Source organism: Chelonia mydas, chromosome 2 (assembly GCF_015237465.2).
Source record: "Chelonia mydas isolate rCheMyd1 chromosome 2, rCheMyd1.pri.v2, whole genome shotgun sequence".
NCBI classification, from domain to species: domain Eukaryota; kingdom Metazoa; phylum Chordata; order Testudines; family Cheloniidae; genus Chelonia; species Chelonia mydas.
In genome coordinates, this window is record NC_057850.1 from 202,254,996 (window position 1) to 202,269,967 (window position 14,972).

The 14,972-nt window shown below is 41.8% G+C and overlaps 1 protein-coding gene across 1 annotated transcript; it reads right to left on the reverse strand.

Annotated features, from left to right (window-relative positions):
* Nucleotides 1-950: 950 nt before the first annotated feature.
* Nucleotides 951-14,559, reverse strand: NPY (neuropeptide Y). The gene is made up of 4 exons (XM_037890533.2): nucleotides 14,403-14,559; nucleotides 13,355-13,542; nucleotides 5,388-5,468; nucleotides 951-2,388 (listed from the first exon to the last, which is right to left on the reverse strand). The coding sequence occupies exons 2-4, from the start codon at nucleotides 13,540-13,542 to the stop codon at nucleotides 2,364-2,366; spliced, it is 294 nt and encodes a 97-aa protein (XP_037746461.1). The 5' UTR covers nucleotides 14,403-14,559; the 3' UTR covers nucleotides 951-2,363.
* Nucleotides 14,560-14,972: the final 413 nt, after the last annotated feature.

The following is a 14,972-nucleotide window of genomic DNA, read 5'->3' on the forward strand; positions in this document are numbered from 1 at the left end:
TGGTTCACCCCGTTTTTCTTATGAATCCAGAACTCCCAGTGAAAACAATACAATGTTGCCAACTCTCATGATTTTATTGTGAGTTTCTCATTTTCTTAAAGCCTCAAACTTCTGGAGTCATGAATCTCATATAGAAAAAAATTAGGTCTACCCCTCACGGTTGTGGAAAAGTTTGAAAACATAAATCCTAAAGGCTCAAAAACCAGAAGGCGAATCAAAAGAACCCCAAATTTACTATTTAAGATCTCGTTATTTTTAAGATAGTTTCATGATTTGGGGGGCCTGACTTGTGATTTTGAATGTTCCAGTTTCCTCAGTATTTGGAAGATGAGGTACACAAAGGCTCAGTTCTTCAGAAGGCAAGTTTCACTCAATACTATAAAAGCTTCATTTGCAACAGAGAGAACACAGGAAGATTTAGAAAGAAAATCCAAGAACTATATTAGTATATATAATATCATTAGGTACCATGTTGTTTGATTATTTTGCCTCTATAGTCAATGCCTCATTAAAACAATAAGGTAAATAAAACTTAACATCTTAGAGCTCTCACTAGCTTTTGTACACAGGTGTGTGCTCCATAAGATGAAGAAAATTCACAGAATCAGGTGGGACTGCAGAGAGTGAGTAACTTGTGTATATGCTTCTTCTTTAACCATTCCTTTCTCCATTCTGGCATATATATTGAAGATAATGATAGGTAACTCTAATTTAACAATCATGGGATCTACTAACATCCTCGATACCATCAAATCGTAGTCCCGCAAGATCACTAATGTATTTATTATACACAATGCCAGAAATCAGTGGTAAATACAATATATATCTCATTAAATTCAATTTTTGTAAAGAATGCACCAGAATAGACCAAATATATAGTCTAATTCAATAAAGTGACAATGTAGGTGTTGAAAACAGTTTGCCTATTAAAATACCATCTGCGTGTTTTCTTTAAATGAATATGTTTTTAATGTTTCACTGAAGTAGGCGTGACATACAGTAACTGGCAAATGTCGAGGAACTACAAGATGTAACAACACATCCAGTGTGTATCTCTAACAAGCAGATTAAAAACCCACTTAAATTGTATAGATGTATTTGTGTTTTAGCTATATAACAATATTTGGAAAACAGATATGAAATGTTTATACATCAAACTTCCGAGCAGAATTTTTTCTGACTTACAATTCTGGCTGTGTTCTTTCACACAATCCCTATGCACTCATCGCTGACATATAAATAAGGGGTAGCATGCTAAAATATCAGGGATCAAGGACCAGAATCTGTACCGCTCTATAGAAGAGGCCAAATATAATACAGACAGCTACTGACAATATTCCACACTGAATCTCTGACAATGACAGAACCATATATAGAATGAGGGTAGAAAATGCTGTTATAACATTAGGTAATTTTGAATGCAAATATTAAGGTTATTTTCAACTCAACAAGCATCAGTAGCTCTCCCACCAGGGTAATATGGATTTTACACATGGAACATTTGGAGAATAAACACCAAAGAAAATACCACTGTACCTGATCTAGGTACTCTCTGCTCATGGAAAAGGTGACTAGGACAGAAATTAGGAAAATTCTTTGTGTTGGATTCAGTTATTCAAAACTTTGTGTTGCAAAGAAAATATCAAACGTTCAATAGGTAGCTTTTCATGTAATCAACTATTATCCCTCAAACACTTCCAAATTCCATATTCATAGTCCTAGGAATTATATTGTTTCCTGTCACTTTATGTATTGCCAAAATGAAGAGATTCAATTTTTTTAATTTGAATTCTTAATCAGTCTTGACGGTTTAGCAGAATTAAACCTCTTTGTATTTTGAAAATGCTATTAATTTTAATATATGGGTTAATGTAAGTAATAAACAATTGTTCTGTATAATGATTATGAAAAAACACTTTCCAGATCACTTTATTTTCCTAAATTATGTAGGATATATTGGATGTTATGAAACATAAATAAATCAAAACAGAAAAATTGAATTAAAGGCCCAGCTAAGTGTTGTAATTATTTCACTTTTCACAATTATTATTTTAATATTTGTGAAATGATCACTGTACATGCTACTTTAGACTGCAGGGAAGTTATAATTCAGTTTTAATAGCTTAAAACAAATCTTTACTATGCCAATAATAGTGTTGTTGTCTTTCATTTAATATGTTACATTATGGAATGCACAAATAAATTATTTAAATAAATGTATATACAAGTATGATGAAGGAAAAATGCTACAGAATTCAATATGATGGTTGCATGCACTGAGGAGTGATAAACTGTGATTGGTTTTATAGCAATAAGTATGGATTGAAAACTAGGAAAAGTTTGACGATGTGCTGAAATTTCCATCACCACATAGAAGGGTCTTCAAACCTGTAAAACACATTAAACATGTTATGAAATTTTCTCTGAAAGATTAGTGATAGAGCCAAATAGATTTTAAGATAATTGATGATCTTTTAACAGGCAGAAGTAATAAAAGTTCTCACTTTAATACCACTAGTAGAGTATGGGATACATTTCCAATGTGACGTATGAAGACTGAATTGCTCCACTTCCACAAAAATGAATGGAAGTCAGGTGGTTAAATACCCACACATTATTATGTAATGGGACCCTAAATGTTGCTGCATCAGTGCTGTGTCTTTACAGTACTAAGACCCATTGCAGAATAATTTTATGCCAGTGGCTAACACTTAGTGCATTTCTGCTACAAAATTATAGCACGTAGAGATATAAACATGCCTATTAGTACATTTGTATCTCTGACTGAAAAATGTCTGTTGTACTGCTTAAAGAGAGGACTTATTGAATTTAGCAAAATTCTATAATGCTGTTCACCCAGAATTTAGTTTTTTCAAAAACTCAATCTGAAGGTAGTAGCAGTGATGCTAAAAACTTAAGTAGCATTATTGCTTAATATTTGAAATAAATGATGTTTAAAATATTTGCTAAAGCAAATGCCATGGGCCCAAAGTATTTCTTTATCCTGGTATTGTACTATGTGCATACAGAAAGAGACACAAAAGGAGGAAGAACATAACTGAGACAAAGGATGATACACATACAGTATAAGGATTTCCTAATGACCACATGGGATCCACAATATCAAAACCATGCATAAGAGAGCCATTTGTATTAAACTCAGTGCTTTCCTTAGTTTCGCAGCACATTTATTTTTAATCTATTTTCCCTAAGAATCTAGTAAAGTTCCGCTAAGGGAGAAACTTTCTTTATATGTCCAAACGTACCATGTTAATTCAAGACATTTATGGAGTTTCTCTTTATTAGCTGGTAAGAGTGCACATGAGAGGAGACAGCCACTCTGAATACTATTCAAGTTTTTCTTCATACTTCATTAATTTTGGGTACAATGTCTAAGTTCACAGAAGTGACAGAGTCATGAAATGTGACCTTCTGGTGATGATACAGCCATGGGAAACTAGATCTATTTTCTAGCTGCTCATGCGTGCACCTATTTCTTAAATATAAATACATACATAATTACTTTATTTTAAGTTATGAACTAATTTTAAACTGCTTTTATTTTTTAATAATATTGGACCTTGTTTTAATCTTACTGTTGGTTACAATACCCTGTTGAGGGCATGAAATTAAAATCTCTTCCTCATATTTTTTTCCATTTCACACACACACTCATTTATTCATTTTTTTTTGTTCATAAGCTTTAAGTTATTAATGATTATTATTATAAATAAAGCATTGTAGCATTTTTGGAGTGGGGAAGAATCATGTATAAAGAATTAGGTGGAGGAATTACATAAATTGTAACACTACATGTGTGCTGCCCAAAGCGGACGACACTAATAGCATTCCTTGAAGAATTAGTGTTTTGCCTGGTCTTTATAAAGCATAGAGAACCTCCATAACATATTTCACTACAGTTTACTTTAACGTATACATCAAATCAGCGAGATAAATTGTATCACGGCAGGTGCACTTAAAGTCATAACCATAATGCTGTATTTTAACTTTGTAGTAAAATTTCCTATACTTGGGCCCAATCTTGTAAGTCTACTGCACAGACAACTTCCATAGGCATCAATGAGAATTCTGAACACAAAGGGTTTGCAGGATTAGCCTCTTCAGTGCCAATGCTGCAATGATTTACATGTGTGCTTAATTTTCGGCACGAGAGTACTCCCATTGGGCTCATGCATATTGACTTATGAAATACAACAACTGGCTTGGGCATTATGACATAGCTACTGTGAAAATAGTTTACTTCTGTAGTAGACATATAATCACCAGCCTTTTAAACATAACCGTCAAGGCTTAAACTCTGCTTACCCACTCTTAACTACAATTAAGATTAAAAATACTATTTTACATCTTCATTAAAAAAATTGACTCAATCCAGACGAGGTGGCAAGTAGAATTTTGCAAGACTGTGTTAATCTTAGTCATTATTATAGTATTTTAATCAAGATATGCCATTAGCTTAAATGGATATATACTTACAGGCTGAAATTCACCCCGTGCAGAGGTCCAACACCAGACCTATGCATCTTTGAGGTTCTGCTTTTTCCGCTCAACATCAAGTTTAAGTGGAATTTCAGTGATGCATAGATCTTATACTGGCCCTCTGCATTGATTGTCATACCTTAGCAATTAAAATTATACTGAGATAGTCAATAACACATTTAATAACATCAGCCACCTTCTTACAATGTTGTTTTATACAGTGTTGTAGTAAAATCAGACATCCAGATCATGGGCTTTCAGATATAGACATTCTTGTGTGTGCCAACCAAAATTTAACAACTAGTGACCTTTTCACTTTGTAAAATATTAGGCACAAAACTCATGCAAAATGTAATATTTTAAAGAAAGTCAATGTATATAATCTGTGTGTAGATTAATATAGGCACAGATTTTCCCACCTAAAGCTATTTTAAAAGAATCCAGGATTTCAGAGAGAAAAATAAAACTAAGAAAATTAACAGTTAATGGGGAAACATGCCTCATGTTTCAGTATGTAGGTGGATCACCATCAGGGGTCAGGGTGGTATTCTGTGCAGCATTTCACAATAAGGGATGTGCATTATGAGGATTCTTCCCTTCCTTTAAACACCAGGTATCAGCTACTGCCAAAAGTAAGATACAATACTCTACTTGAGCCAATGGTCTGATCTGGTATCATAGCCCTTATGTTCCTAGGATGTTTGTGTTGTTTTAATAATGGATAAATAATTTTATTTGTTTATATATATACATATATATAAACTGACATCCAAATACAGTGTTCTAGTTTTTGATGCTTACATATTTTCTGCCTATGAAAATCATTTACTGAAATAGTTAAATTTAAAATAGAAATAAAAGCTATCACAAAGCACTTTTGTACTTACCTAGATCTAGGAATATTCTCTGTGCTTTCTCTCAACAAAAGATCGGAGATCAGTGTCTCTGGGCTTGATCTCTTTCCATATCTATTAAATGGGGGGAAAAAATACCTATTTTTTCATACCTCCAACTTTAAAATTGAAACTAACTTTGGAATGTTCATATAAACCTTTATTGTAAAATTTTGTAAGGCAGAAGTAAAGGCAATTCTCCAGCAGGTGTTTAGTTGAACCCAGTTTGCTCATTTGAGAATGTGTCACTCTACTGTCACATTGGTTACAAATATGTTAATAATTAGAGCATATAAAGACCCCTCATATTGAAATATTTTCCATAATCACCTGTTATAATATACACGATAGAAACCGGACATTTCTAACATTTCTTTGTTTGGTGGGTATTAGCAGATATCCTACAGTCACACTTTTTGTGCGGGAGGATGTGCAAGTGAGGGAGGGAGGGAGGGAGGGAGAGAGAAGTGGAAATATAACAGCAGATCTGAGGTTTATGATCCTTTTCTACAAATGCAATTAAGGTTTTTTTGTTCAATTCCAGCACAGATTTGGATAGTGCTGCATCTTCCATCAGAAATTCATTGCGTGAGAAATCCACAAAAACAACCTGCCCTATATAATGAATACAAAAAGACTCATACTGCATCAAGTTACCATACATACAGACCAAGATTTTCAAAACTGACTAGTAACATGAGATGAGATGCCTTAAAGGGGCCAGATTTTCAAAATGTGTTGAGTATAGACCTGAGGAAAATCCGGCACCTTTAAATTGTCTCAAGTGGGGGGACACAAAACTTGAGCTACCCAAACTCACTCGTCACTTTTAAAACTCTTGCCATCGTAGATCTTGTATTGCAAATCAGAGCTTTGTTAGTAACATGGTATGACAATTGTTGTCGGGTGTGATCTTTGTTCTTAGTAAACCTGACAACTGTGTTTCTATTCCTGCATTAAAAAAAATATCCAGGAAAACAATAGAATCCATTAGGGGCATTTACTTGACAAAATAATCCCAATTTCCATTTCTTCTAAAGGAATGCGCCCTTTTTCTCCTTTCTGAAAACGGTATCAATAATAGGAAGTCAGCTTGACAGGTAATCCATTATTGCCTGGGACCACTAGGTTAACAATAATAATGGTAACCACAAGAGAACACTTCCTTCACTATAAAGAAATAAAGATCATGGTTTATTACTTATATGGATATACAGTAGAACCTCAGAGTTTGGGAATGGAGGTTGTTCATAACACTGAAACGTTCGTAACTCTGAACAAAACATTATGGTTGTTTTTTCAAAAGTTTACAACTGAACATTGACTTAATACAGCTTTGAAACTTTACTATGCAGAAGAAAAATTCTGCTTTCACTTTATTTTTTTAGTAGTTTATGTTTAACAGTACTGTACTATATTTGCCGGGGGTTTTTTGGTTTTGGTTTGGTTTTTTTTGGTCTCTGCTGCTGCTTTATTGCGTACTTCCGGTTCCAAATGAGTTGTGTGGTTGACTGGTCAGTTCATAACTCTGGTATTCATAACACTGAGGTTGTATTGTATCGGCAAAATGACGGTAAAATTACATTGGCAAAGAATTACTAAATGCATGGGGTGAAATCCTGGCCCCACTGAAGTCAATGGTCCTCAAGGTGTCCCTCCAGTGGATTCAGCTAGATTGCAGAAGAGCAAACTTCCAACAAAAAAGTCTTAGCTTTTCTTGATATGATTTGCGTGATTTTCATATGTTTATCATGCTATATGACTGTGGAAACAAGGCTGACTTGTTATTATTATATCTTAATGGCTGGATTTTTTCCATGGTCTTGGTCAATTTAGTATCCGTTTCAAGTTTTGGAAGCAAATTTCTGTTATATAAACTGACTGAAAATGAATATCTGAAAAGAACCAGCCGCACACAGTGAAATGCTATTATAGTAATTCAATCAAGCGTGATGCTGAATCATATGTCTTATGCTCCATCACCACAAAGGAACTTGTTTCTAGTTACCTACTCCAATTAACATGGATGTGACTGGGACTTCCCCGAAGGAGGAATCTAATTTCCCTGATTAAAATATTTGTTTTAAAGACATTGATTAAACAAATTAAAAACTGGATTGAGTAGCCCATACCTTGGCAAAATTCCCATTGACTTCAATGAGAATTTTGTCTGAATAAGGACTAAGGAGGGTCCCTTGCAAGAGAGGAGACATGGCTCAGATACATGAAGAGGATTCTTATTTTGAGATACTCAACACACTCTGTCCCAGAACCTCCCTGGCTCCCAGATTGAGAACAACACTTTGTGCTGCCATACAGGGTGTCTGTGTCCTGAATAGGATTATGCCATCATGGAATGGAGTGCTGACTGAAGGATCAGCCCAGGTGGCAAAGGACTAAAAAGGAAAGCAAATTCTTCTAATGTTAAATGTTCAAGGCTTGGGTGTGCCCCTTAGTTTTGCAGTCTCTATCACTTAGGATAGCCCTTATGGTCACAATAGAACAATGACAAGAGAACTGAACTGAAAGCCAGGGCTGAACACAAAAGAGAATTAGTTGCCGTTGGAGGAAATCCTTCATAAAGTCTTTACACCAGAGTAGATGGTACTGTCTCCATATCTATCTTGCACAATCCAGAGACTTTCCAATGACAGTACCCCAACCTACTGCTTGCTGTGTGGAAGATGTTTGAACAGTCACTTCTACCGAATAGTATTAACATTTTAAAGACCAAGGACCAACTTTTCAAAAGTGGCCAGTAGTGTTTGGTGCCCAATCTGAAGCCTGGTCTACTCCTAAAACTTAGGTCAACCTAGCACAGAGCTGTGAAAAAAGTCATGCCCTGTGCAACACAGTTAGGTCAATCTAACCTTCACTGTAGATGCAGCTAGGTCAATGGAAACATTCTTCTATCAACCTAACTACCGCCTCTTGAGAGGGGGATTTACTACAGTAACAGAAAAATCCCTTCCATTGCTGTTGTGTCCACAGTCGTGTTACAGCGGTGTAGCTGCAGTGCTGCAGCTGTCCAGCTGCAGCACTTGTAATGCAGACATACCCTTAGACATCAAGGCCTGTTTTTCAGAGGTGCTGATAATCCACAACTCCAGTTGAACTCAAGGGGAGCTGTGAGCACTCAGCACTTGTGACAATCAGGCCCTTAGTGTCTCATGTTGGGCACCCAAAGCCATTTTTGAAAATTTGGGCCTGGGAATTCAAATCTTTTAAGGTGTTCAGCACCTCCAGTAGGGGTTGAGGGTGCTCAGCAGCAAATTGTAGGAGGTGCTCAGAACCTTGCAAAGTCCTCAATATCAAAAGAATCTACATGTAACAAAGGCTCTTTTTCACATTACATATCTGATATAGACGTGAAATGGGAAAAATCTAGTGTTTTCTGAAATCCAAGTCATCAAAGATGGTTCAGACACATCCAGGGCCACCTGCAGAGCCCCTGGATTAGAGCCACTTTCTATAGGAATGCCCCCTTCTTGTGGTCTTATATTTAAAACAATATGTTGCATGTTTGTTTACAACATAAACTGGCAATGCATGCAAAGGACAAGCTGGGGGAGGCAAGAGGCGACAGTGACAAGCTGTGGGGGAAGTAAAGAAGAGATGGAAAGTTCAGTGATCTGAAGCTGCAGGCAACAAAGTGGCAGGGCAGTGCCAGTTGCAGGAAGGAAGCCATTGTACAGAGATAGAAGATGGTTTGAGGAGGGATAGAGTTCTGACTCAAGCAGCAGGACAGGGATGAGGCCCAGAGGAAGTTCCTAAGGTCACCACTGGAGGGGGTAGGAGTACAGTGGAGAAGGGCCCTGTATGGGAATGGAGAACAGCCTCATGGGAGGTGAGGCAGAGGAAGTACAGTAAAACGTGCCTTAGTGACCACCTCTGACAAGAGATCACTTGTCATGAGTGACTACTTGCAGAGGCCAAGGAACATTTTTCCCCTATAATTTAACTGCGAAGAGTGACCACCTGTCATCTGCGACCAGCAACCACAATTTCTTACTCCCATCCATAAATACAAACTTGTAGGGGGAAACGGATCTTCCTTACTTCTACACTGCTGCTGGCAACGGCACTGCCTTTAGAGCCGGGTGCCTCGCCAGGAGCCACCGCTCTCTCGTGTGCAAACCTTTGAAGAGAGGCCCCTTCTTACAAGCAACCACTTTTGCTAGCTCCCATGAATGGTCATTCTTGGCAGCAGGTTTAACTGTAGTTGCGGGTAACAGTAGCCCATGGGAAAGGAACAGTAAGAGGTCTTGGTTAAAGCAGCAGCAATTGCCAGGAGGGATGGGGCAGAAAAATGCAATCAGTAGCTACAGAAGCATCAGACGACAAAGCAGGAAGTGGAAACCCAAAAGGAAAGGGCACTTACCTTTGCCTCTTCCCCCTCAAACATACCCTTTCACATATGTTTCACCAATTGTGCGGTGAGTTGGAGGCTCATGGCTGGGCCTACGGGGTTCAATATCCAAAGGGTAAGGTAAGAGACTCAGGCCTTGTCTACACTTGAAATGCTACAGCAGCACCACTGCTATAGCACTTCAGTGTAGACACTATCTACACTGACAGGATGGGTTCTCCCACTGGTGCAGGTAATCCACCTCCCTGAGAAGTGGTAGTTGGTCGACAGAAGAGTTTTTCCATTGACCTAGTGCAGTCTATATCAGGGGTTAGGTCGGCTTAACTGCATGGCCCACGGATGTAGATTGAGCGACGTAGCTGGGTCATCCTAACTTTTTAGTACAGACAAAGCTTCAGGATCTTGCTCACACTCAGTGAGAAGTGATGAGCATGCCCAGAATTCTCTCTTCCTCCTGGCTGGAGCCTCTCTGGTTATATCTACACTTCACACTAAGCCCAGGCTCTAACTCAGGTTTGAACCCAAGCCCCCTTCCATCCACACACAAATCCGTCTGATTCAAGAACTTGGGTCCTCCTAGAACTCTGCTAAGGGTCAGAGCCTGCAGCCTGCTGTCACTCAGGTCCAAGCCCTGTCATTTGCAGTGTGGACGCAAATACGAACACATTAGCATGGCTGTGAGAGCTAGGTCCAGAAATTGTAAACCCAGGTTTACAATGCAGAGTGGACATTCAAGCATGGGCTTGAAAACGCTGAGTACACAAGCCCAGGTCCCACAGACACAGGCTTACTTTGTTTGCAGCTTACCTATGCCCTCTCATCACGAGTCTCCCTGCAATCACAGGTTCCATCAGGAGTGCTGGAACAATCTGTATAGTGGGGGTGCTGAAAGCCATTGAACCAAACTGTCAGCTCTGTATATAATGGAAACCACTTCAAGCCAGGGGGTGTGGCAGCACCCTTAGTTCCAGCACCTATGGGTTCCATAGCCCGCCAGAACCAGTCCTGAAAACCATCATCCAGTACTAAGTAAAATGAAATAAAGTTCTCACTGGAGAACTTTGACTTTAGTTATGCTGTTCATCATGAGAAAAGGAAAACTGATCCTAGATCAGAATTGAAAGACGTTTATGCCACAACATTTTCTATTATTACTGAAATACGAAATTTGCAAGAGTTAAATTAAAACCAATTGCAAGCCTGTTGCCGTGGGTTGTTTCAGTGCAGTTAATGCACTGAACAAGAGAAGCAGTGCATCATGTTTTTCAATTAAGTCCTATTTGGGCCTCCATTCCTCTGATTACAGTGTGGTCCACCGTGGAAAGTGACATTGTGAAACTGGTGTTGTAGGGTTCTATATTTGTTGTCTCTGAACTCTCTAATTGACTCTCCAACTCAAATTTACTCCATTTAAAAGTAAAATGATTGTTCCCCCTACTTGGCACCTGGAATATAAAAATCAAACTTGATTCTTTTTTCCTTCATGCCTTATCATCAATAAAGACTTTGGTTCAACATTCTATTTATAATATGCACACCAGAATGGAATCTAGCTCACTCATCCCTGCTATACTGACTTTGCAGAACTAAGAGGGGTAAGGGGGGAGTAAAATTTTGTTTTTGTCACTAAAGGAAGCAGATATGAATATGATATATATGCAAGCAGTGGATCTGTTAAGTAAGGTGATGTCATTTTTACACAGTCACTTTTCAGACTAGAACCACACTTGAAATACTGTCTAATGCAATGGTTCTCAACCAGGGGTACCATGTACCTCTGGGGGTATGCAGCTATCTTCCAGGGGGTACATCAACTCGTCTAGATATTTGCCTAGTTTTACAACAGGCTACATAAAAAACACAAGCAAAGTCAATACAAACTAAAATTTCATTCAAACTATGACTTGTTTATACTGCTCTATATACTAGAAGTACAATATTTATATTCCAACTGATCTATTTTATAAATATATGGTAAAAATGAGAAAGTAGGCAATTTCAGTAATAGTGGGCTGTCACACTTTTGTATTTTTATGTTTGATTTTGTAAGCAAGTCGTTTTTAAATGAGGTGAAACTTGGGGGTACGCAAGACAAATCAGACTCCCGAAAAGGGTACAGTAGTCGGAAAGGTTGAGAGCCACCGGTCTAATGAATAAATCAGCTGATATAAGAAATTGTATTTGGGAAATGGGATATGAGAGAAGAGGTAGGAAACCAAGGTAGTGAATTCAAGTGTGTGAAGGAAGGGGAAGATGATATGGGCAGAGCCATGGGGAGGAGAGAAAATTTTGGCATCTGCATTTTATATGAACTAGAGGGAGGAAAGCAAAAGCACAGCAAAGAGGAGGTTCCAATAGCCTAGATGGGAAATTATCAGAGCATCGGCTTTTCTGGGTAACACTTAGTTCAGAGGAAGCTTTCTCTTCTATTAGCCAGCTGAACTAAATCGGACTGACGCCCCCAAACAAAGAGACTTGACATTGTAATTTTACCTTTCTTTTCAATCTGAGGTTTCACCACACACATCTGCAGTAACATGAGCAAATCAGGGCCATTCCTAGATAACCATTCTAGGGAAGGGCAGACTTGCCTGCCGATACAATGCGCTCTTTAATTATTTGTTAAGTGACTGGTGTACTAAGCAGCTGTCAAAACAAAAGATTTCTGAATTACTACAATTCTTCAGCAACAATAAGAACTGTCACTCGCTCCAGATAAACACCATATGAAACACAGCGGCAGCAATGGAAGTATGAAATTGTTCTGCTTTTTTCCCTGTCTGTCTCAGACTCTCATGTTCCACATTTACGTTTTATTTCCTTCTTTCCCTGTTTGCTTCTGCTGGTGCTCTCTCCATGAAATAAACTTCTTTTGACTTTTGTGTTCCTAGCAACAAAAGCTCTTTGTGTTAAAACCTGACAAGACTGGATGAGACCAGCCTCTAGAGCCCATATTGGTACCACTCCACCAACCCTTTATTACATGTTATTCGTGTTGGAGGTCACATTTACCTCCACCTTACACAAAACCCATGTGCTGTATCCAGTCAGGATCTGCCCCATCATGAAGAGGGGGCTGTGGTTGCTACAGGAATGGAATCCACCCTTAACAGACTTTTTTCTCTATTACTGTTTTTCTTGGGCACCTCATTTTGTGAATTCATAAGTGCTCAGAGCTCCGATTTGAGCATTTTAGCTTCCCCGCAGTTGTGCCACCCTCACCACTTCGGCACTCACATTGCTGTTTCCATACCCCTCACTGGACCATGCTCAGCCTCTGGTGCCTGATCTCAGCCTTGACCGGACCGTCCTTCACATCTGCCCACCTGGCTGGTGTAGAAGGACCTATGAGCTAGAGATCCTGGAGGAGTAAGACCCCCCCTCGGGGCAGTGCTCACTAGTGGCTACTGTGGGGAGGGAAAGAGCCCCTCCTACAGAGCAGAGCCTGGGCGAGATCAGAACTTATTTCCCCAGTTTGTTTTCTGAGAAAGGGGGTGGGGATGAGCCTGGTGAATACACAGGCTTCCCACCCACCCAGGACAGCTGGTCTGTGCTCGCCCTCCCTGCCCGCGCTAGGGTGCCCGGTACCTACCTCTGCCTCGTGATGAGGTTGATGTAGTGCCTCAGTGCCGAGTAGTATCTGGCCATGTCCTCCGCAGGCGCGTCCTCGCCGGGGTTGTCCGGTTTGGATGGATACGCCTCCGCCAGCGTCCCCAGGCAGATCAGCAAGGACAGGGCGAAAGTCAGCACGGACGGCCACAACCGCATGGTCCCCTGCATCTGCGCGACACGCGGGCGGCGGAGGCGGGAGAAAGGAGCGTGAACGGGCGGGCGTCTGGCTGCCGCTGAGCCCAGGGAGCAGCAGCCCCTTCCCCCGCGTCCCGCGTCCCGGGTCAGTTCCACCCGCACACGACTTGCAGCGTCTCCCCCCCGCCCCCCCCCCGGGGGTCTGGCGGGCATCGGCCACGCGGGCGGCTCGCGCTGGATAAAGTCACCGCGCCCCACTCGCCGCGCGCGCTGAGCTTGTGCAAGGAAGTTGCGCTTGTTGTCACCTTTGGGGGGAGGGGGCGGGGGGTAAAATCTGGCTAGAGCAGCAGCCCCGGGGTAGAGCTGCGCAGGTGAGACAGGGCACGCTGCGGGGAACACAGCGGATTTTCTAGGAGGATGCTAGGAAGAGACCCGCAGCCTCCAATGAAACGTGAGTGGGGAGAGAGACCCACGCACCGGAAAACTTGATTTCCTTTAAAAAAAAAAAAAAAGCATGGGGGGGTGGTTGTTTATTACCCCCTGGGCTCCACGGGCTGCTGAGCTGTTCCCAGCCCAGGCAGGAGGCGGCACCCAAGCCGGGGCTCTCCCACAAAAGGGGCAGAGGCTTCGCACCTTCTCCGAAAAGCGGAAGAAACGGATGTTTCTGAACGCGAGCCCGGGCGGGCGAGGAGCCGCCGGAGACCGCCGCCGCGGGGCCGGGGCTCACGCGGGGAGCAGAGCCGCTCCCGGCAGCCACGGGGCGGGCGAGTTTTTGAGCCGGGGTCCCCGGCCCGCTTTGCACGCGGGAGGGAGGCGCGCGGCGGGCCGGCAGCGCCCGGGCGAGCGGGTCAGAGCCGCGTCCCCCGGCCCTCGGGGAACCGCGCGGTACTCACGGCCGGCTCTGTCGATGGGGCTTTTCCCGCGCTCAGGTCGGCGTCGCGCTCTTGCCAGTGGCTCGACTCTCCGGTCTGTGGCTCGGCGCCTCGCCGAGGTTTTTTATGGCCTTCCCAGCAGGCAGGAGGGGCCTCGGGCGGTCACGCTTGACGCTTCGGTGACTCCAATCCCCTCGCCGCCTGCGCCCTGCCCCGGGATTGGCACCAGAGGCTGCGGCTGCCTCTTGACACTGACATCCCCGGGGGAGGGGAGAGCGGGGTGGCTGCTGACGCCTCCGATGGCTGGGTCCCAAGGCAGCCCTTCCCCCCTCCACACACCCATCGGCACCGCCGGGCACCTCCCCCGCCCAGCAGCCTGGTGAAGCTGGGGCTACCTGGCTCCGGATGGACCCTCCCCGTTTTCCTCTCCGGACTCCCACCCTGCGCTGTCAAAACTGCAGCTGCTTCTGCTGCACCAGAACAAAAAAATCCCTGGGCCCCTGGCACAAACGGGTCTCAAAGACTCCGGTGCAAAACCACTCTCTTGCTAGATCGACTCACTCCCAGATTCCAAAGCCTAAATGAGATGTC